The 24984-nt window shown below is 41.5% G+C and overlaps 1 protein-coding gene across 1 annotated transcript in view; it reads left to right on the plus strand.

Annotated features, from left to right (window-relative positions):
* CTNNA1 (catenin alpha 1) overlaps positions 1-24984 on the plus strand; it is a gene marked incomplete in the record, with an annotated part of 2307982 nt that overhangs the window by 1743122 nt on the left and 539876 nt on the right. The window contains 1 exon segment of the mRNA XM_044069565.1: positions 7033-7143. Coding sequence (XP_043925500.1) covers positions 7033-7143 — 111 coding nt within the window.

Consider the following 24984-nt stretch of genomic DNA (forward strand, 5'->3'; position numbering starts at 1 on the left):
GACAGCATTATTACAGAAAACTCTGCAATATCAGGATGGACTTCTAATCATGGCAGGAGATTGGAACATGATTTAAATGGTATGAAAGGTGAGAGAGTGGAAAGGAAAGAAACAGAATGAAAGTCAAAAAAGACATGGTAAACATGTTAAAATATTCTCTATAATGGATAGGTGGACCATTGTAAATGAGAGGGCAGCGCCCCAGCATGGGGCAACAGTCAAGAGTAGATAATTGTGTACTAAAAGAACAAATTAGGATAGTGAAGGAGTTGAGGGGTAGGGGGTCAGTAATATACTCTGACCATACACCAATACATGGTAAATTTTGAAGAAGGGAAAAGGGAGTATTTATCCAGGCACAGGAAATTTCAAGTAGGTTGGTTTAATGCGAAGTCTAAGGAATGGTTGCTGGAATGTTTGAGTTTAGCAATTGGAGATTAATGAGCGTACATGGGTCAACATGCAATATGAGGTAAAACCCAAAATTTGAAGCAGAAATGAGAAAGAAAGGGAAGAAAAAGCAGAAGTGTAGAATACTGCAATTAAGAAAATGGTTATATCAAATGAGGGGGAGGAGACTAGAAGATGAGAGTCTGGGAGCATAGGAAAGTCTTTACAGAACTACAGCAACCAGACACCCAGTGCAGGAAGGATGTTGACCCAAAAGCTAAGGCAGTAGACAGTAAGAAGGCAATATTTCAGATAAGGAAAAGATAATCACAGCATATGGTAGAGGAAGAAACACTGCTAGTCTTGTAGCATAAAACAGTGAGTAGGACAGCTCAAGATAATTTTATGAACCACAGGGAAGATGAACAACAGCTAACTTAAAAGAAATTAAAAGAGGAGAGATCGAGCAAGTAAGGGACTGAAAACGAGAAAAACACCAGGAAGTGATGGCCTATCTATAAATGTATGGGAATTAGCTTTACAGGAGGTAGTACAGTTTTGGGGAAAACATTTAACAGAGTGGAAAGGAGGGAATTTCCCAGATGCATAGAAAAGGGGATAATTGCAGTAATAAAGAAGGGAATAATCTGAATGCAGCATCATGTAAGACCTATCATGATTTAAGTAATGTATATAAAATATTTATGGCTGTAATAGCAGAGATCTGGTAAGTTGGTAAAGAAAATTGATTGAGGGGGGCCCAGTCTGGCTTTATAGAAGGCAGGAACACCTATGATAACATTAGAAGAACTTGGTTCATGCTGCACAAAAATATAAGAAGGCATTGGTTGTGTACTTACTTGATGTAGCAAAAGCATTTGATAAGAGTTGACTGGGATTATTTGGTGGAGTTATTAGAGATATTTGATTTTCGGGAGCAGGTAAGAGGAACACCAAGTATTCTGCTGGTGCATCAGCACAAGTTAAAATAGAAGTAAAACTTTCAGAAGGATTCAAGATCTCCAGATGAACTCCACAAGTGTGTCCACTCTCACCTTTGTTACTTGCTTTGTATCTTAAACCTTTGGCACCAAAAATAAGGCAATCTGCTATAGCAGGGGTATAAATGGGGAGCAGCTGAACTGAAACTGACACTGTATGTTGTTATGATAATTACTCTTGAGTAATCCAAAAAGAGACATCCTCATATTACTAGTGCTTCTGAACACATTTGGTAAATTTTCCGCATATAAAATACAGGGGCACAGTGAAAGCAATAGGGTTAAATACAGAGAAATTATAGTGCAAAACCTGTCCAGAATGATGGGAAGAGGAGGAAATAAAATATTTAGGACTTAGATTAAGTACCTATGAAGCAGCCAATAGTAGAACGCTTAATTTAACTTGGGAAATGGTAAACAATGATCTAAAGAATTTGAGGATGCTAAATTTGGATTTAGAACAGAGTACAGGTGTTACACTGGCATGCAGATTCTCACCTCTTATGTTTACAGGAAGCTTTTTGGGACACAGGAAAGGAAACTTTGGACTAATTAGTGTGAGGATATTTTTTATGAGGTGGGGATAAACCTGGAATAAGTTGGGAGAATATTGTACTATCAAGAGAACACAGTGGGCTGGGAGTGCCAGACACAGAAAATTACATGCAGATATTGCAGTGTATGTTATTAAAGGACTAGACATCTGAGCAAGTAGACTAGTGCGCTACAAAAAAGAGTTAAACGAAGGGCATAAGCAGACATCTTGAACTACTTCTGTAGTAGAGGCTTATTATTCAAACTCTGGACTAGATAGTAACTGGAGTAAGTAAAAATTTCAATAAGGATAGTCTAAAGGAATAGAGACAGGATATCTTACCGATAGGGATGGACCTGAGTAGGGGACAAAGACTTGACAGGATGAGCATAAGTGAGCCAGGAGAATCCAAATTACTAAACTGAGATGTAAAATTTACTCTGTGGATAAAGATTAAGGAAGACAGCATAAGATGATTCTCTCTCTCCTTCACCACTCCATTAGCCAGTGTAAGTAGAGAATTAAATACATGCAGAAAAATCTTCGCGACGAGGAGGAATGAAATTCAGGAGAAGGCAGGCTTTGACCAATTTTTGTTTAATGCACGAAACTAAGAAAAATGTGTACAATGTTTTTTTTCTATAACTGTCTGTACTTGTATCATTATTTAAATGTTTTGAATTTAGTGAAGATGCTTATATATATATATATATATATATATATATATATATATATATATATATATATATAAACCTCCTCAGACTAGACCCACAGCTGGTTTGCCTTTCTCAATGGCAAGTCCTGTCTAACTTCAAGAGAGTAACACAGGCTCTTGACAAGTAGTCATGCTATCCACATGGCATACCTTGACTGGGCCAAGGCATTTGACATTATCCTCCATACTAGCATTAGTTAGCTTAATGCATTACAGATAGCTCCCTGCGTGATAACTTGGGTAGCAAATTGGATAAAAGACAGAGCCTACAGTGTGAGGGTAGCATGTTCCTCATCAGTGTGTGTATATGAAGGTGACAAGTTTCACACAGGGCTTATTGCTGAGACCTCTCGTTTGTTTGGCATTTACTTTATTGATTTCCAGACTGTGAACCAAGACTTGTGTCTAACCATGTTTGTAGACAACAGTAAACGGGGAGACGAGTTCTCCCTCTTAAGCCCTTCAGCAAGAACTTACACTTGTAAATATATGGTGTACTAAAAATTAGTCAAATGAAATGCTAGAAAGTACAATATTGTCACATTTGGTAAGCATCCCCTCCCACCACCTTACAACATATACAGCATGCCACCCAAAAATGAGAATCTTAGACCTTGAAACCTGGGTTGATGATTCTCTCCTTTTTGATCATGTAATGACAGTGATCAGAAAGTGCTTTTACATTGTGCATTTCATTGCTAAAGGAATGTCATCCAGTTATGGAATACAGTGCCCCCTTTGGGATGTACCTCACTAGACATGTCAAACAACTAGGAAAAAAAGAGGTTCCTACCAAAATGTCACTGGCTTAAAAAGTTGTAACGTTAGAGATTTAACTGATCCTGGCAAACACTTTTGTTAGAACTAGAAACATGTTTGGATGCCAGTAATCTTAAATTGATCTAAACAATTGCTCTTAGAGGGCAGTACTATGCAAGATTTAATAGAGCGAGACACAGCGGAGTAATTTTGTTAAGTTTGAGGGATCTCATTTCTCATAGAAGAAGAATTACCAGAGAAGAGCACTTTATGCATTTTAAGAGGGTACTGACAAGATATAAGGTTTGTAATAGGATTAAGATGGGTAACGTGCATGTTCGTTCTAGAAATGAGTAATATGAACTTAAGGCTGACATGGCGTTAAAGGAAAAAGTCTACTCATTCCTACAGTTTTACTCAAACCCTTATGCTTCTTTTCTTCTAAAGTATGGTTCTAGTGTTCAGTATCAGAAACCTATGTGTGCTTTATAAAACGTCCCTTTCCTTTGATTCCAAGGCAAGGAAGTTAGCCAGCCCAGCTTGTTTTAAGCTCAACTTCTCATATACTTTTGCAGAGGGAATTTGTCACTGCCTGCATGACATTCCACAGACACAGGGAAATATGTAGTTTTACCTGTCAAATACTCCCCATAAACTTACATAGGTAATCAGTCCTAAGAGCAGTGCATTGTGAAACTGTCTCTCACTACCTTTATTGCAGAGTGGGAGAGAGATCATCAGTGCACCTAACTGATGGGTTTACCACTGTTCTGCAGATCAGTTTGATTTTGGCAGTTTGGTCTTGTCTGATGGGACATGATGGATGGTAAATATCTTGATATTTTACATTTAATTCATCTTGATGTGTTATAGTAGTATAATCGAACAGCATTTCACACCACAGGGTCTTTATTGTGGTAATAAGATGCACATATTTTTTTGACAATGGTATACTTTATCCTGCACAGTCTGAAGTTTCAGGAAGTGTATCCATCATTTTGACATCTAAAAGATGACAACCATAGTATTTGACCATATTTTTTGTATAGTGAGTCACCTGTAAGCTATATATCCTGTAAGTGCAACAGTTTTATAAAAAGTACTTACTTTACACAGAGCTACTGATTTGTCATGTTCAAGGACTATGGTTTTGACAAAGCATCAGTGTGCTGCACTATAACAAATCAAGGGGTAGCGATGCAACAGAAGTGGAAATGTGTAATGTATGAAGGCTTTTGTGCCTCTGTTTAAAAAAAAAAAAATCTCAACACAAATTCAGCAACAGATAGTTGTACTGTTTTGTACTGTGCTTATAAAGTACCTTTTATCAAAACAGCAAGCACATTTCAGTAGCATTTAGGATAACACAAAAAAAAATCTTCCTACTGCTGCAGAGTCTGGTGAGTAGCAGAATGATTAACAACGCATGGATTGCAGTGGTAGCTTTGACACCTCAGGAAAAGTGTGGAGGAAGAGTCTGCCACTGCTTATAGGGACTAAAAATGTCAATCTTTAGAAAAAGCCTACAATTTAGCAAATTTCTTTTACTGGATTTTACTGCTGGAAATATCTTAAATACACTACAAGAGAAATGTATATCATAGATAAGCATCAGGCTAACTGCCCTTATGGGCCATAGTAAGCCTAGCTAACTAGCCCCTGTGAGAATTGAAGCTTGCACCTTGTGACTATAAGGTAAACAGCTTAACCATTATGCCATCCCTCCCATACATGGGTCATTCAGAAAAAAAGTGCAAGCACTCCTGCTACAGAAAATTTTCTCTTACTGCTGCCATTGTATTCAACAGAATAGGAAGACAGCATTATTTCCTTATGTTTAGCATGGCACATTTAAAGGGGATTGGAAATGGATTCTGGAAAGGGGATAAGAAAGCACTAAAACAATATCACATTAATGTAGCAGGCTCAGTATTGGCCATTTTGTGGAAAAAAACAGTAAAATTTTATAAGAAGCATCTAGAGCAATTTTGATGCATTAAAATAGACGAAAAGCAGATAAATGTAGTTTCAATGTGGTTTTAACTTTCACCAAGGGGTTTTATATGCTGGAGGAGACTAATTTTATTAGTTGGCAAATGGTGCAAGACCTCAAACCCACGGCAATGCATACTTAGTTTGTTAAATGCATATGAAGTAGTTACCACCCCCCTCCTTCAGAATTTACCTTTTACTGTGGGGAACTGTCAGCATTTGTCACTAGTAGGCAAAATCTGCATCTGTCAGGTAAATCTCAGTGACCAAGCAACTTAAATGTGTGCCCATAGCAGTCTCTGATTATGCAGCTTTAGCTGCTCGGGTCTCTGTGTGATGGGGGGGACTCTGTTTATTTCCATGTCATTATTTGAAGTTGCCAGCCTTTAAATCTTATTTGAGGAGCGGCTGTTGAGCTTATAGGATAGCTTTGTGACAAAACCACATGGTTCTGTGACTGAACTGGATGTTCTCAAAGTAAAATTTAAGAGCAACTGTGAAGAAGATGAGGAGACACTGGAAATAGGGTAGTACAAAGTTTGCAGGTGTAAACCATAGAAGAAATTGATTGTTAAAAGGTAAACTAATTGAAAATGTGACTAAGCCTTTAATCAGTCCTAGGAAGATACTGATTATGTTGGCAAGTTGAATGGTTTAAAAAAGCAACTGTAAAAGTGGGCTAATTGGATAGCACCCCCAGATCTGTAAAATAGCAAATGCAACAGTTAAGACAAAAAAAAAAAAAAAACATGAGGTTCTGAAAGGAAGAGATTCGTAGGTGAGCTACAGTTAAAACCTGGGTGAATCTTGGATTGTAGGGATTTCTGCATGTCCTTTACCTGGAAGTAGGACAAATAGAGTGGGATGGAAATACAAGATTTTTTGGAAGACATTTGGTTGCTTCTTGTTCTGCACACGCAAATAGATGTATTAATTGTTTTGATACATGAAAGTCATCAGGATATGATGGTGCATCACAAGTAAAATTTAGACAGAGGGCAAAATGTTAATAGAAGCCTGGGTCATATTATTTAAGTAGATGCTAGAAGATTGGGGGGATGAGACATGGAAACATGCAATAGCTTCAATCACTGTAAACAAGGAAAAGATGATGTGCATCTAGCTTCATATTGTCCAATCTCTGTTATGAGCCATGATTGAAAAACTTTTGGGATATTCGTTCATCTGCAAGAACTGGATCTGAGTAAGTCTACAAGGACTAAAGGGCTTATCTCAGTAAAACCTATAAAAGGAATGACTTGGAGTATGTCTCTCTCTTTCGAGGAGGAGGATTTGGAACTGTTTTGTTTTGCTTTTAGAATTAAAATGTAGTTGAAGGGATTACTGTAAATACATGAAGAGACCAAAGTCCTGTGTTGTAATTAGTTTGTCGATGTATACTGGCTGTATATGGTTATGTTGGATAGGAGATGCTGGAGTCCTCAATGGCAGGTGATCATTGATTGGCTGCTTAAACATCATCTGTTATGGTGAGTTTATTCCCATATCTATACTTCATAAAAGTTTGTTTACATGCCTGCGTTTTAGTCTCTCAATTGGCACTGTTGTGTATTTCTGTGTTAAGTTTAATGTCTGCTGCTCTTTACTTGATTTTTTTTTTTTTTTATCATCTTTCTTAGACTCCAGATGAGTTGGATGATTCAGATTTTGAGACTGAAGACTTTGATGTCCGAAGCAGAACAAGTGTGCAAACAGAAGATGATCAGCTCATTGCAGGACAAAGTGCAAGGGTAAGTTATTTTTTGGGTGTAATTTTGTTTTTTGTTTTATTCTGAAAGATTCAGTAATTGTAGCTCTTTTTTTTTGTTTAGCCAGTGGGATAACGGAGTATGATGAAGAACTGACTTTCTACCTTTGTAAGAATGCTGTACGTCAGGAATTGAAATGTCCAACAGTAGATTTACAAGAGGCAACACTACTGAAAGCCAGACTGGGGCAGACATAATATAGTATCATCCCAACCCAGAGCTAGCATCAAGTGACATCATGAGTGTAATGATATGGACAATCATTCTGTCACTGTTATGATGCGTTTTCAAGTGCTCTACAGAAGCATATGCAACAAGGTTCTCTTGCTGCACAGCTGTATATCACTGTACATGTCCAATTTTGCAGAAAAGGACACTGTTACAAGTAGCAGACAACCTCCCCTTCCAGGTATAGCATTACTAGAGTACATCAAAACACAAGGAATAGCAACACTGCCTGCTCCTTTAAGAGATAAAACCTACCCACACAATGTACAAATTCATTATTCTACAGGTAATTATTCATTTTTAACATCAAAACAAAGCCTGCCAAGTCGCTGTTTATGGCTTGGGTTTACAGCCCCCCCCCCCCAACATGAGTGAGTCCATTTGGAGATCCTGAGCTGGTTCTGTGCATAGTATGTAGTGCACCATAGCTTCAGAACCCATAAGCATGTGTGCTTAACATACAGTAAACTCTTAACTGGAACTCAAGCAACCAGCAAAAAAAAAAAATTGAAGAAATACAGAATATTTTTCATGTGTTGCATTTTGTCCCCCCCCCCCCCTGCTGAAACTTACCATCTGATGTCAATCTTCATTCATTCTTGACGGATGGTTCCAAGAGGTCGGAACCAAACCCGACTTGGCTGTTATACAGCTCATGCCAGCCAAAAAACACTCGAGCTAAGGCTCTACCCACAGTGCCCTTTTCTCCATTACCTCAGATCTCGTTTGCCGCACTGAAAATCAGATGAGTCAGCCGATACTCTCAGCTAAGTGCCTTAATTATTGTTTTTCTATTAGCAATTTTTACCAGTATGTCTGTATTAGTTTGTTTGACACTCTCTCTATTTTGCTTTGTGTATGTAAGTGCTTTCCGAATTAATCTACCCACCCCCTTTACCCAACTTTTTCTCATTACCATCGTTGGTAACTTGTTTTTCCACCCATTAACTTTTTACCTTTTGGTAATTCTTAGATACCATTGTTGGTATCCTTTCTGTTCCTTTCCTAGGTAATATTTTTGTGTACCATTGTAATTGGCCTTTAATTTAAACATTTTTTTCTCTGCCTTCTGCATCTGTCTGTGTTGTGTGTGTGTGTGTGCATGTGTGAACTTGAAATGGCAGATAAACATAAAGGGACACATGGATTTAAACAATGTCAAGACTGTAGCAGAAAGATGCCCAGTTCAGAGGGACATCTTTCCTGTGTATACTGTTTGGGCGCGCCCCATCTAGACACTGCATGTAAGATTTCCCAGGGTTTCAGTGTCCGTACACTGGGGGAGCGACAAACTTATTTTGAAAGGTTTGCTAAAATGCTCCTTCGAAGAAGCCTTCTCTAAGCCTAAGACGTCTAAATTGTCAAAACCTAACTGTAAAAAGAGAAGCCATTCTGTGCTGACCTCACCATCGGCACAAGACTTAAAATTGCACAAGTCACCGGTTTCCATCTGTGTCTTCGAAACAGAGGGCAAAAGTACCTAAGATAACTGGAAAATTACCTTCGGCACCAGTTCAGTCTTTATCGGTACCGACTGTTACTGCACCGATGCTGACTACTTTGGTGCCAACTACCTCTTCGGCACCAACAATTTCTTTGCACCAGCTTCACTCTTCTCTATTCAGTTCTGATTTCCCTCTCTGCACAGCAGCCTACAGTGCTGAAAGTCGAGACATACCTCCCAGGACTTGGTATTCCCCCTCTGTGGACCCATTCCTTGGTCAACTCCCCAGCCCTTTCATTGATAGGCTAGAGTCTTCCTCGGGAATGTCGATCAATTCTTCCAGAAGTCTTTCTGAAGTGGACGTAGTTAGATTGGTGGACCAGCATTTGGCAGCCAGGGGTCTCCCCGCACCTGTGCAGACCACTGTCCTCCCGGAGCCGAGGCATATTCTTCAAGGACTCCACCAGGCCTTCCTCCTTCAACCTCTCTCCAAGGATTGGAGCCCACCACTTCAACTATTCCGGTACCAGCTGTCATGGTGCCAGTGGTAGACCTTAGCTCGGCACCAGAGTAATCTCATCTCCTCAGTACCACTGGATCCGTTGCACACCTGGGACTATGGTTTGGCTGTCACTTTTGAGGGTTTCTGCACAGTTCTGTTTGTTTCTATGGCGCCGTCTTTGGCTCTCGGGACCATGGAGGTTTCAAACCCTCCCTCAGCTACTGTTCTGGATGGTGGCTCATCCGAGCAGGGTGTGATCCCAGTTCCGAGGTTGTCTTTCTCTGTTCTGGACTCCCATCCCTATTTAGGTAGGCCTGCCTTCCACATCATGGAGAGAGCTTTTGCCTCAGCAGTCTCCCAGCTGGCTTATTCTGCATCGGAGTGTTAGACTTGTGTATCCTCTGGCTCACAGCTGTCACAGTCTAACACATCCAGACAGCGGGCACAGGAGCTGCAAGATATCCCTGTTCAGGGTCCCTCTTAGGAGTCTTCCTCAGAAATTTCCACTGAGGAGCCACCCTGTAAGAAGACTTGCACTAGGAATCATCTAGATTCTCCAGAAGAATCTGTCATGAAAGAGACAGATTGCAATGATGGGAAGGATTCCACCGGTCAACAGCGGAGTGATTGGAAGCCCTCAAACCCATCCACTGAATAATCTGTGTTCTTGCAAGCTTTTCATGCCTGCCCATTTACTTCCTGGGTGACCCTACCCGCTGACTATCTAGTTAATCTGATTGTTCAGCGGGAGCGGAAGGCTCCTGATTCCATAGAGCCCATTCCCCGGAGACCAGGTAAAATTCTGACAGCCCCGGAAGACCAGCCCCAGTGGGCAAAAGGTCTAGCAGTAGATGTCATGCTGGTGGCCGCGGCCACCAAAAAGGAACTTGCTGAGAAGAGTTCTACTGTCCATACTTCTTATTGAGAGTCTAGGACAATAGACAGGTTTGGGAAGTGGGTCTTTGCATAGTCAACATTCGCTATTAGGTCCTTGATTTTCTTGGCACACTTTACTAGTCTCCTAAGGGATCTGATGACTGAGCTTTCAGACATCCTTGCGGGAGTTGTCTGACAAGTTTCAGGATAAGGTTGCTTCACAGCTTGCCACCCTGGTCTCAGTCTTCTATGCGGCTCATTCGGTCATCTAGGGCAGCGGATACAGGTGTTACCATAAGGTCCCATGTCTAGATAGACTTGTGTGACTTCACGGAGCCTTTTAAGTCTTCTTCGGCAACACTCCTGTTGATGGTTCCTGTTTGTGTGGCCTTAAAGTTAGAGACACACTAGCCAGATGTGAAAGATGGAAAGACCCTTTCTGCTGTGGGTGTTCATTTTTCTGTTCCTCAACAATCTTATTCTATCAGAGGAGTGAGAAAATATGGTTCAAGAAATCCCAAGGGCCTTTTCGTGGCATGCATGGTGAGTACTCCCCCCCCCCCCCCGGAGCAGAGGGGGGGAACTCCACTACAAGAGGCCCTTTTCGTGGGTGAGGGGGTCCGCCTGATCAGAGCTCCAGTCTGGACAGCCCTACCAGCACTTCTGAGTGGAGGCCCGATTATTTACCTCTGGAAGCAGTCGGAAGATTTTCAGTGCACCAATCAACCTGGCTCACGATAACCTCAGATACTTGGATGCAGAGTATTATTACCAGAGGTTACCACATTCCCTTCAATCTCAAAATTCCAGAAGCGAATCCCTGAAGTTCCATCAAGTCAGAGAGATCTGGCAGCAGTAGAAATTCAAAATCTGCTCCAAAAAAGTTAACCAAGAAATCCCAACAGACCAAATAAGATCCGGATTTTATTCCAGGTTCTTTTTACTGCAAAACAGACAGGGGACTGGAGACCAATTCTAGGTCTCAGCCTACTGAACAAATTTGTGCAGCAGGAGAAATTCTGGATGGTCACAGTTCAGTCTAGTCTTCCCTTTCTGGAGAAGAATGATTGGATGTGCTCTGTAGATCTTCAGGATGCGTATTACCACACAAAGATAGACAAGTGCTTCAGAAGATATCTCCGCTTCTGGCTAGGAGCTAGTCATTACCAATTCTGATTACTGCCCTCCGGTCTGACTACAGCCCCCCCCCCCCCCAGATTGTTCAAATCATAGCAGTGGTAACAGCTCACTTGAGACTACAAGGATTTGGACTGATTTCATACCTAGACTGGCTCCTCATCACCCCCTCCTGGCAGCTACTGCTTTACGCCGCAAAGTTTGTGCTGCATCTCACTGAGGCACTGGGCATTTCAGTCAACAAAGATGAGTCACAGATGACTCCTACACAGGATCTAGCGTTCATAGGAGCAAGACAAAATACAGTTTCTTGTATAGCCCCCACCCCCCCACACACACACAACACACACACAGGCTGATAAAGCAATCATTTCCTGAAACAAAGTTCCTGCTCACCTTCAGACTGTGGGAGCCATGGCAGCAACTATAACCTTAGTACCTCTGACAAGATACCACATGAGGCTACTTCAGTAGCTGTTGGCATCCCAGTGGTCGGGTTTAACTTATCTGATGTGGGGGCATTATCTGGGAAGTACTGTTCAAGGCACTTGGTCTCCGTAAGAGGCCAATTTGCACATCAGCGTGGTAGAATTGAGGGCAGTGCTTTTAGCATTGCAAGCGTTCCAGTCTGTCTTTCCTTCGGGGGCAGTTGCAATGCAGTCAGACAACGTGTCAGTAGTCTGGTATATCAACAAGCAGGGGGGAACCAAATCTACTATAGGCTATCGCTTCCAACCACTTTCTGATAGCAAAGCATATCCCGGGAAACTCAAACGTGGTTGTGGACAAATTGAGCAGATGCATCCTCCTGCCTCATGAGTGGGCTCTCAATCACAACCTAGCGATGAAGATCTTTCGTCGTTGTGGCCAGCCTTGCAGAGATCTGTTCGCCTCTCTGATAAACAACAAATGCAGCAGCTACTTTGCCCTAATTCCCACTTACGGGGAGTCCCCTGACATGCACTTCTCCTCGATTAGCCCCTGGGGCTACTTTATGCCTTTCCCTGTACTCCACTGATTTCTCCAGTTTTTGAGGAAAACCCAAAGGTTTAGAAGCAAAGTCATTCTCATTGCACCCTGTTGGCCCTGTCAAGTCTGGTTCCTCTTTCTTTGGCCACCTCTGGTTCACTGCCCTTGTATTCTGGACCCAGCTCCTGACCTGCTGTCTCACCCATAGGGCTTGGGGCATCCCAGTCTCCAAAATCTCAAGCTGACAGTTTGATATCTCTAATTCCAGTAATTGCCAGGCAGAATAACTTATCCTGTTCAGTACAGAAGATTCTTCTGGCTGTCAATAAACCATCTACTAGGAAACTTTACCTTAAGAAATGGAAAAGATTTTCGATATGGGCTTGTACGAACAACATAGTCCCCTTTTCAGCATCAGTTGATAAGGTCCTGGAATATTTAGCATCTTTATTTGGATCAGGAGCCTCTACTTCCACATTTTAAGGTTCAGTTAGCACCTGTTACCAGTTTTCATAACTGATTTGATGATCATTCCTTAATGTCTCATGGTTTATGCAAATTTTTTCGTAAAGGTGCTTTACATCTAAAACCTGCTTCAAAGATCCTATAGCACCATGGGATTTTGACTCTGGTTTTACAGTGCCTAGTTCGACAGACGTTTGAGCCAGCAGCAACTTGCAACTCCAAATTATTATCTTGGAAAACCCTCTTCCTGGTGGCTATCATGTCTTCCAGGAGAATTTCCAAATTACAAGTTTTATGTGTAAAGCATCCTTAGATCATATTTCTCTAGGAGAGAGTGTAACCAAGAACCAACCTGTCCTTTCTCCCCAAAGTGGTGTCAGAATGTAATATTAACCAGTCTATAGATTTGACAGTTTTCTTTCCAAACTTTTCAAACATAGGTGAATATTGTTCACATTTGCTGGACGTCCACAGACAGTTATGTTTTTAGCTGGACAGAAATTATTCTAGAAAATCGGACCAATTATTGGTATCTTTTTCAGGACCCAGATTGGGTAAACCGGTGTCAAAAGTTACCTTATCAAGATGGCTTAGAGATATCACCTTTGTCTACAGTCAGAATAAACTCAAACTACTTGCTCCAGTTAGAATGCATTCCACCAGATCTGTTTAAACTTTAGCTGTCTTTCATTCCAAGGCCTCTGTGGAAGAAATATGTGCAGCTGCAATATGGGCTACTCCTCATACCTTTATCACTCATTACAAATTAGATATGGTCTCCAGGGGAAGAGCATCCTTTGGCTCTATGGTACTCAGGAATATAATTCATTAGGGCCGCCCAGGATCTACAGTAGCTGAGGACTCTGTCAAGAATGAATGAAGACTGACAGCATCAGATAAAGAAGTTATTTCCTTACCATAACATTCCATCTGTGTTGTCGGTCTTCATTCGTTTTTGACATCCCACCCTCCTGCCCCCTCCAAGAGACTTCTGGAGGATTGGACCTTGTTCTGGGAGGTTTATAGGGTTATACCTTAGACAGGACTTCTGTCTTTTCTATACTAGGCTGCAGTTGATCTGAGGTAATGGAGAGAGGGGCATTGTGAGTAGAGCCTTAGCTCTAGAGTTTTTTGGCTGGCATGAGCTGTATAACGGCCGAATCTCTTGGAACTGAACCCATCTGTCAAGAATGAATGAAGATCGACAACACAGATGGAACGTTATGGTAAAGACCACTTCTTTTTATGTTTTTAGAGTTTGAGTTTTAAAAAGGAAGATGGGAATAAATTTCCTCTCTTCCCAACCTGAGAACAAGTCAAACCAAACCAATAGTAATAAGTACAGCATTAGTCAGGCCTGTTTTTAATAGCAACTGTCAAGCAACCAGAAACTAGTGTTATCCAGCATCTACCAATCCCCATGGGTGCTGGTAAACTGCGAGTTTACTGTACATACTGGCTGTTACATTGTCCTGTCTTGCTTCTCTGTTTCTGCTGTGTTTGTGCATCCACAGATTCTCAGCTGTTTGTAGTTCGTCATGGTCTGAAAAATCTACACACACAAACAGCCCATCATTGCATGTCGTTGAGTAGGACTGTCATTTTCCAAATAATTTGTCTGATACCAAGGTTTTGTCAACTACATCATTCAAATGAATTTAAGATACAGTGGAGGTAGATCTGCATTTTCTGCTTACTGTCAGAATGAAGTAGAACGTTTGAAAATATCGCACTACACCAGAAGGAAAATTCTATCCGGATGAGGATATTCCATGACTTGGTGCAAGAAACTTGAACAAAACTGTTTAACTGAGAAGTCTGTAGAACAAGTAATTCTTCACAGAAAAAAGGTGCCACAATGGAATTGTAGCAAGAAGTAGATACTTTTTTTCAATAAAATGCCACAATTCAACAAAAGCTGTGGCTTAGCCAATGAATGCCACAATTCAACAAAAGTGGTGGCTTAGCAGACTAGGACACTAGAACACTTTCCACTTATAGAAGAATGTCTGGAATGGTCACCACACCCTCTCTTCCCATTTTTGCACATGGGGTCAGGGTGTCACTTCATGTTTGCTTTTAAGTAATGCCAGTTCCAGGAAGCCAGCCAAACATAGCATGGACCCACATCATCTTGCCTTACATAATGATGACATGAGGTCAGGGCTACAAGCATTCCACACTAAGTTGCTATCTGCTAGTTGAAGTATCAGATGGTGTGTAATAGCAAAAGTAAGTAAAATAATGCAAGCAGAATCAGAGAATGGCTGCTCAGAAATTGCTAATAGTGAATGCACAGGACTTTAAGTATTAGTAAGCCATTCTACCACTTTGTTTGGTGCAGGAGCCAGTAAATGTGAGGGCTTACAAAACAAAAATGGATGCATCCATTTTTGTTTCTTAATAGGGTATGCTGTTTTGTGTGCTGAATGCTGTAAAGTTTTTGTGGTGAGTTATTCATGTAAAATCAATACTGTAAATGTATTTATGAGAGGAAGCTTTTCTCTCTGTGCTTCCACCCCCCATTTGTTAGTTACAAGGGAATACCCATCACATCCGTGCCTCCAACCAGATGACAGCATTGCTTCTGATGGAGCAGTTATTTGGTAGTTCTGTTCTCACATAAAATCGTTATCCATCCATATAGAGTCGGACTGAAAGTTTTCAGCTGCTGGATTCATTGATTTGAGACAGAATTGTCGGTGACATTAAAAAATGACAGAGTGGTAAAAGTAGACTACTGTCAGTTTAAATGGACTTTGAACAAAGCTATGAGTCTCTGTAGAGCAGCTAAACTGACATGCAGATGAGTGGGCATCTGGATGTGTGTAAAATTTAAAAATGAAGCAAAAATCAGGCCACTTCTCCACCTCAAGCACACCTCCCACAAGGTGTCACCCTGAGGAAAAAACTCCAAGTCTATAACTTTGAACCACAGCAACAATGAAAATATTTAGTGATAGTGTCTGTTGTCAGACACTTTGACTTGTTACTCAAAAGGCTGGGAAAAGAGAGGTTTTAAAGTGAGTTGTCTTTCAGATGGCCCTAAAGATCCTAACTCCTCGTATGACTATGGCATGGTAGTGGTACACATGGAGGTGAACAACTTTAAATGCAAAACAGTCTGGTATGTCGAGAGAGACATCCCAAAACTTTCTATTCATGTTACAAATGCAGGTAAGACATTAGTCCTGAGTAGTGGAATCTTTCACCTGGAATGATGCATACATACAAAAAAAGATAATTGTCTTCAGTAATTGGATAGCTGCTGTCATTCCAGGGGGATCCACTATGTGTGTCTGTGGGATGAGGTGCTCAGCAGTCCAGCATGCTTCACTAAGGATGGCCTACACCTCTCATTTCAGAGCTTCTGCGTATTGGTTAGACTTTTCTGCCCCTTAGTACTATTTTTATGTGTAGTCCAGTTAATGGACATTCCAGAGTAACATCATTCCCAAAAAAATGGGATCATATTAAGGCAGCTGTCTGAACAGTAAATTGCTTTTGAGACTCTCCTGCATTTGAAAAAACATCCTTGTCTGCTAAGTTACTGAGACTTGGTTTAAATGTAAAGAGAGCATTCCTCCTGTATCAAGGTTTTGCAGTATTCATGCCAACAGTCCCAGTGGTGGATTCTGCAGGCAGGTCAGAACTGAAATTCACTCTAGGTTTTTCTAGTAATAGTTTTAGACCACCTTTGTTTCTGATGATCATGCAAGATCACTCACCAAACTAGGCCTCAACCCCTATATCAGTAGGTGGGTTGCAAATTGGCTCACAGATGGAACACAGTGTGAAAGTAGCGGACTCCCAAGTGAGAGTGCCGACCAGTCACGGGTTGAGTCCCAGAGGTATTTGTCCTGGGTCCTCTCCTGTTAGGCATCTACTTCTCAGAAGTCCAGGCCAGCACAAAGGGACTCTGGCTGACCAAGTTCACAGGCAACTGCAGGCTGGGGGCCATTATTAACTCCCCAAGTGATGCAGACATCCTACAGAAAGGCCTCACTGAGACCAATGACTAGGGTTGAAACCATGGCCTTAAGCTTAACACCAAAAAATGCGTCGTCATCCCCTTTGGTAAAAACTCAGTTCCCACTAATTACCACATTGATGGGAGCCCACTGAACACTGAAAGCATTATAAGAGAGTTGGGAATGCAGGTTGACAGCAACCTCTCCTTCGACCATCACATTGCCACTGTGGACAGAAAGTCCTTGTATGTGGCACATCTCATTACCAAGGGTTTTGCTTCCAGGAAGAAAGAAGGTCATCTTCTCTCTCTACTCTTCCGTCAGACCAGTCATCGAGTATAATGGCCCCATTTGGCATGTATCTCACTAGACACTTGCAGCAGCTGAAGAGGCCACAGAAGTACCTCATGAAGAGGATGTCCTAGATGGACAGTCTCAAAAGACTGCAGTTGTTCTCTGTCTCATGTCGCCCACTTAGAGGAGATCTCTGCTTGCCTTACAAAGCCATGTCTGACCCAGCTCTGTCAGAAATGCTAAAAAAGAAATCCCAATCCCACCGTACCACACACTCCAGAGACCTCAACCTCATTACCACAATCAACAGAACATGCTGGAGGGACAGGCTCCTCTTCCAGAAAGACTGCCCATGCTCTGGAGTAGACTTCCCATACATATCAAGCAGAGCACCTAGCTGTCCCTCTTCAAGAGAAATCTTGATGAGTGGATCAGTAATAGAAAGTTCATCCCAGGGATCATTCCAGTGGCTCTACTTGATAGTGGCACTGGGAACTAACAGGCGGCACGATACCTGGGCACCTCTGTGGGCTAGGCTTGTAAAGGCTCCACAGCCATTAGCCTAGTACATACCTATGTTATAAATCATCTCTATTAGTAAAAACTGCCTTATTTTGGATGACTTTAACTACCCTTCATTAAACTGGGCACCTGTATCTCCAATTTGGGGTATGCCCAAGAAATTCTTAGACTAAATAAATTACCTTGAGCAGTTGGTTAATACTCATGGTAGAAGACTTGCATTCTTAACCTGATTCTTGCAGATATGGCTGTCTCCTTCTCCACTTATGTCTGACTGTAAATGTGGCCTTCTCCTTTAAACTCTGAAAAGCTCCTACAGCAAACCCAAGTGAATGTAAGGAGTGCAGACTTGCCAGCATCAGGCTACTGAGTACCAAAATATTAAAATTCACTTATGACTACACCTCCCTTGACCTTGCTACAGCAGCAAGCTTCACTAAGAAATTCTGCACTCATTTAAAAATTGCATTGAGCTGGCAGTCCCTACCAGAAGTAGGTGTCATGGGAAATACAAAAACAAATCACTCTAGTGGCCCACTGTCATAAATTATACAACAGCATTCAAAAGTCAGATTTTGCTAAAAGGAGCCCATGGACTTGGGCGGTCCTCTGAGCCAAGCAGAATTGTAAATCCTTTCTGAGCTGTGTTATAAAACTAAAAAAAATCCTACATTGAGCTGAACTTATAATGATAGGTCCTGTTCTGACCCACTAGACATTGCCAGTATTCTTGCAAACGAATTTAGTGACACATCTATAATGTCAGAGTCCTTTACTCTCCCATATGTCTAAAGGTCATTTAATGCACCTTAAACTATTAACTTCTGGTTTTATCCCACTGCAATGGTGATGCCTGTCCCTAAGGGTGGCCATACAGTGGGTAATTACAGATATGAGCCTTTTATTCCTCCTCTTCAATGCCATGGAAAGTATTACAACAGTCATAAACAGAGAATTTTATTAGACTTAAAGATCTCCAAGCCAAGACCGCTGACAAAGTTTGCAGGTGACTGCAAAGTGGAGGTTGTTGCAAAGTCACCTTATGACGCTTAATCCTCCAGAATAGGCTATCCTTAAACTGTTGGTGTAGTAAAAATGGGTTCAAACAAATTGCTAGTGTCCTCACCTTTGGTAAACAACCCTCCCCACATCATATTGTGCAACGCACCTCTGCAAAATGAAAATACATTCAGGGACCTAGGTATTTGGGTTAATTGCTCCCTCCGTTTTGACCATTTGATAATGGTTGTCAAGAAATGCTTTTATTTAGCCTAGTTAATTGCCAAAGGTCTTTCATCAGCTTTCCTAGGATTTTACCTCTTTACACCTTGATTTGGGTAGTCGTGCAGTGGTTGAAATCACAGAAACATTGGTAGTATTAGTGCGTGCTATGTACAAGGACCCAGTGATTCAAGCAGAAACAGCATTCGGTCTCAGAGGGGTTCCTAGTGTGAGTAGATGCACATCAAGGTTCAGGTCCGAGCCCACTGCTTTTCATACTGGTGATGGACTACATTAGCTAACAGGTCAGAGGGGACAGAAAGTTGCATTATGCAGATGATGTGGCATTATAAGCAGACTCTGAGCAAGAACTTCAAAGGATAGGGGAAAGGAATGCAAAACTGAAGGCACATTGGATCAAACCTGAGTAGTTAAGGGCAGCAAATGAGGAAATTGTAAGAAGCTGAGAAATGAGAGAGAAGGGGAAACAATGGAACAGATTAATAGCTTTAAGTATCTGTGGGGGTGGTGTTGAGGAGAAGGGAAAGCTGAATTAGTATGTCAGAGCTAGAAGCAGAAGGCCTGCAGCCAACTGGCACAGTGAGTCAGGGGCGCAGTGTATGACAGGAGAATGCCAAAGAAGCAGAAAAATAAGGTGCACAAAACAGTGGTGCGACCAATACTGCTGTATGGTACAGAAACCTGGACAGTGAAGGCAGATCAGTTACGGAATCTGGAGATTGAGATGAAGTGCCTGATACATGTAGTAGGCTGTACACTGTGGGGACAGATGAAATGACATAAGAGCAGAAGCCAAAGTATCTCCATTTGCAAAGAAGGTCAAAGAGAACAGGCTACAGGGGTTTTGGCATATGTGCAGAAAAACAGAAGATAATCTGGTTAAGATTTAAGACCGACAGGAAGAAGGCAAGTGGAATTGAGGGTGTATGAGAAAAACCTTGCGACAATCAGGCAAGAATGTCAAAAGAAGATAGGAGAGTGGGATTGAATAGAGAGATGGCAACAGCTGAGACAGCTTCCCAACCCCATGTAGAAAAATGGGGAAAACGGGGGGTTGATGATGTCTCAGCATTGATCAGACCATTTATTGAGTACAGTGCCCCCATATGGATTTATCACACTAAACATATCAGACAGTTGTTTTCTAGAGGTTCCTCACTAATCATATCAAATGGTTAGACTCTAGAGGTTCTTAAAAAGTTCACAGGCCTAAAGTCCATGAGTTGCCAAGAGAGGCTGGAAGCTCTTCCCTTTAGTGCCTTAAAGAATTTAGAAGGGCAATATCTGTCTCACTTAATTCCCATTAGAGACCCAATAATTCTGGGCCTTCTGTTTCATTGCAGTTCAGCTATCTTCTCCAGTAGTAGTACAGGGCTTTAAATATTTACCTGCAGACAACTACACATTGGAGAGACAGTTTTATGACCCAGACCCTCCCAAACGTCTGGAGTAAACTTTCCCCTACATGTTAAAATTGTGCGACTCACTGTCTTAGATTAAGCACAACCTAGGTGACTGGATGGGTGTTCACAAGTTTATTCCAGGTTTGACTGGTACAACCCTCCTGGAAAATGGAGTTACAGCCTGAGGGAGGCTAATGGTCATAAGACTCACTGTCCTTGGAATGTCCGAGTCTGCTTCTATTACAGCAGGCTAAGGTAAATGCTTCAGACTGTGACACCAAAGGGCATCCGCTGTTGTGCAAGAGCATGATATCCGTGCTGAAACTGAAAAAGCTTTCAGATCAGCAGCTGCTGTTTTGTTCTTTATTTGGCTGTCAGCATTTCCAGCATGAATGCAAGAATTGTTGATTACCTAATCACTTAAATAAAATCTGCATCTCTGAAGTAGTTATTTTTGTAAACAAAATGACTGTGCAGTCACAGAGTTCAATAACACACTCATCTGGACAAGTGTGACAGTGAGTATTTGTGAATGTTGGTGTGTGTAAGGGTTAAATGTACTGTTTCTTCACTGGGCACAGAAACTGTCATCACTAAAATCACTGGATTGAAATGTTGAAAGTCATCATCTTCTTTCGGCTGTTCCCGTTAGGGGTCCCCACAGCAGATCATCCGTTTCCATTTCTTCTTGTCCTCTGCTTCATGCTCTTTCACACCAACTGCTTGCATGTCCTCACTCACCGCATCCATAAACCTCATCTTAGGCCTTCCTCTTTTCCTCTTACCCGGCAGCTCCATCCTTGGCATCCTTTTCCCAATATACCCAGCATCCCTCCTCAGCACATGTCCAAACCAACGCAATCTCGCCTCTCTTGCTTTGTCTCCAAACTGTCCAACCTGAGCTGACCCTCTAATATACTGATTCCTAATCCTGTCCATTCTAGTCACACCCAGTGTAAATCTTAACATCTTTAACTCTGCCACATCCAGCTCTGACTCCTGCCTCTTCGTCAATGCTACCGTCTCCAACCCATATAACATAGCTGGTCTCACTACCCTCTTGTAGACCTTCCCTTTCACTCTTACTGGTACCCGTGTGTCACACATCACTCCTGACGCTCTTCTCCATCCAGTCCACCCTGCCTGTACTCTCTTCTTCACCTCTCTTCCACACTCACCATTACTCTGAACTGTTGATCCCAAGTACTTAAACTCATCCACCTTTACCACCTCTACTCCCTACATCCTCACCATTCCTCTACCCTCCCTCATTTACACACATATATTCTGTTTTAGCCCTGCTGACCTTCATTCCTCTCCTCTCTAAAGCACATCTCCACCTCTCTAAAGCACATCTCCACCTCTCCAGGGTCTCCTCAACCTGGTCCCTACTCTCACTACATATCACAATGTCATCTGCAAACATCATAGTCCACGGGGCCTCCTGTCTAATCTCATCTGTCAGCCTGTCCATCACCACTGCAAATGAGAAAGTCTCAGAGCTGATCCTTGATGTAATCCCACCTCCAACTTAAACGTATCTGTCAATTCCACCCCAGTCCTCACCAATGTCACACTACCCTTGTACATATCCTGTACCACTCTTACATACATCTCTGCTGCTCCCGACTTCCTCATACAATACCACAACTCCTCTCTAGGCACCGTCATATGCTTTCTCCAAGTCCACAAAGACACAATGCAACTCCTTCTGACCTTCTCTGTATTTCTTCAACAACACTCAGAGCAAATATTGCATCTGTAGTTTAACATTGAAACGTTGAAAATAAGCAGGATAATTCTCATTTAAATTTAATACTGGAGCAGAATGTTGTATCATGACTGGGAAGGCATTTGTAGAAGGTGGGTATAAAAGGGCAGCTGTCAGCATAAAAAAATAATTTCTGGCTTACCCTGGTCACAATCTTGAATATCTGAGTCAGAAATGACAGTGTTTGTATAAAAAGAGTGGTGCAGTTGTCTCTTTCAAGAACATCCAGTATCTTGGGCAGATTAGCTTTTTGGGCAGTTGGGCATGAAGTGAAGTCACTATGTGCAGATGCAGGTGTAATGCACTAATACTATAAAGAGTCGAGATATTTTGCAGACTTGCAGAGACCATTGTCTGTGTCCATGAAGCCAGTGTTGCACAAACTTTGAGAGCACAGTTCACAAAGCAGATTGTTTACTAAGTCATGAAGGTTAGTTTGAATCGTTAGAGGGAATCTTTCAACTGTATAAGCAGAGTGCTGTGATACGTGATTGCAGGATGCAAACCGCAACAAAATCTTATTTATATTTGAATTTGTCTGGAAATGTGCTAACTTGCTAGCTTCCTAAAACATGGTTTTACAAATCCTAAGTTATTGTACTGTCAGGATGGTCAGATGAAAAGATGACCATTCTATTAAGAATTCAAATATGTTACACTTTTTTGTGATGTGGTTCATGTGCCACAAGGACTGCTCAAATCCAGTACAGTGATCACCCCTGGAATGATTATTGCCTGACAGAATGCTGGAAAAAATACATGAAAGAACACCTGAGCATTGTCAATGTAAAGGAAGGTCAGGTGACCAGATGTTTTGTCCCAGTATGTCTTGTCAAACAGAATGGTCTGAAACTGTCAGATCGAAGTATGCTTCACAAAAGCAATGCTAAGTGCACTGTGGTTCCTCGTGAAATGCCAGATAGACCATGGAGGAGAGTAGCTGCTGATTTGCTTTATTTCAAGGACAGTTGTCTTACTGGTTGGTGTTGACAAAATATTCAGAAGTTTCCAGACTGAGATACTGGTTTACAATCTGTATGTAATAAACACATTTGTTTCATATCATGGCATTCCCGACATTGTCTTCTCTGGTAGTAGTCCACAGTTTCTAACTGAAGAATTTTGTATATTTTTCTGGATTAGTAATTTCATCACACAATCTCTTCAATATAGTATTTGCAGTCCAGTGGACAGTTTGAAATAGTCATGCAAACTTGAAAAAAAATAAAAAATGGGTAGCCACCTCAAGGTAAGATTAATATTCAACTCTTTAAGTATAGAAATACTCCTTTGGAACAAGCATGATTTCCTCCTACAAATTTCTTCATTGGAATGCAAATGAAGACTGAGCTACCTACCCCTTGTGTGCCAAGTGAAAAATGACAAAAGCACAGTCAGCATGGTAGAAATCTCGGCAAAAGCAGTTATCGTATGACAGCTACTGTTCGCTGAAGCATTTTCTCCTTTGAAGCCTCGAGACAGAAAAAGAAATGCTTGAGAGATACTTGGAACAGAAGGAACCTGGAATGATAGCTCATGCTGATCAAGTTTTTACTATTTCAAGGTATAAGATTGTCTGAAGCTAAGGTGTAACCACGTTTATACAGGGCTGGACTGTTGCCAGCATAGAATGCGGAGTTAGAGACCTTGCTAGCCATGAAGCTGTATAGTTGCCAGAGAAATACTGTTCCTGAGAATTCCACTTAGCCTCAGTGTAGCCTTGTGAAAAATGCTTTCTGATTTGTTGGCCTAGACTGAATGACTTGATCGTGACTCTGTACATGACTTTGTCTGTTATGTTGCGACACCAAATACCATTAGAAACTCTAAGGTGCAAACGTACTAGCTCACTAGTGTCTATTTAGTCATGGTCTGAAATGCTGTTCTGAAGCTTGGCCAGTGTTGCACAATGCAAACATCAGTATTTGGAGATTTCAACACTGAATGTGTACAACTGAAAATTTAACCCGTAAAACAATTCTACAGTCCTGACTCCACTAATCGCATGCAGCATGAGGTGGTCAGACAACTGCATTTCTCTCACTTTCGTGTTTTGGCCAATGCAATAAGTAGCTTTTCTCACATTTATGTAATCTCACTTTGTGATCAAGAAGTTGAAAGTTGATGGAATGTGTAACTCTTCAGAACTTGCACTATATTCTCCACTCTTGGCTCTGTAAACTGCACTGTTCTTCTAGGCTTCTAACTGAAACTGCTGTTTTTCTGCACACCCTGAATAACATTTCTTCCTTGTGCAAAACAGTGTCGGATCCTGTTGCAAACCACAGATTTTTGTCCTGTTATCAAGTCTGATTGAGAAAGACCACCTGTGTAGTTCCTCCCATAGAACAAGGTCTGGTGTAGACCATAGCTTCACACATCTTGAAACCTTGTGTAAAGCAATCTTTCAGAGCAGTCTTGCTCTGAAAAGAACACACAATATGTTAGTAGGCCTGAAAGGTGTGGGCAGTCATTTTTTGCTATGACCTCATCCTGGGCATGCTGCTATCTGTTGTTCTTGTGTATTAATAAGAGTTGCTAACCTCTTTGCACAACTTTTTCATAATTAGGTTTAAAGGCTGTTCCATTTCAACCCTGTAGGTAAGTTTCTTTCCACAAGTAGTCACGCTCAAGTCAAAGTTGCATCAGTTCAAGGTGCCCACCTTTTTCAAAGAGCTGAAACTAGGCTTAGTGTCGTACAACAATTGACCACCTGGATTTCATATGGTTTCTGTTCCTCCCATTTCCCTACCTTTTACAAAATTAGTTAAAAGCATTATCAGAGTGATGAAATCCATTCTGCTGGAAGCAAGCCTTCACATGGGAGAGCTGCCCACTGTCGTGGTAATTCCAGCTATGTTACACTTTTCTCCTCTTTTCAGCAGACAACCTTTTCAGTAATGTAACATAACATTATTTCAGACTGTCATGACGTTAGATGTAATGATGAGACAAAAACTGCTCTCCTGGCTATAGTTAACAAGATCTGTAGTTATTCA

This window comes from Protopterus annectens, chromosome 4.part0 (assembly GCF_019279795.1).
Source record: "Protopterus annectens isolate FY-2018-M chromosome 4.part0, PAN1.0, whole genome shotgun sequence".
NCBI lineage: Eukaryota > Metazoa > Chordata > Ceratodontiformes > Protopteridae > Protopterus > Protopterus annectens.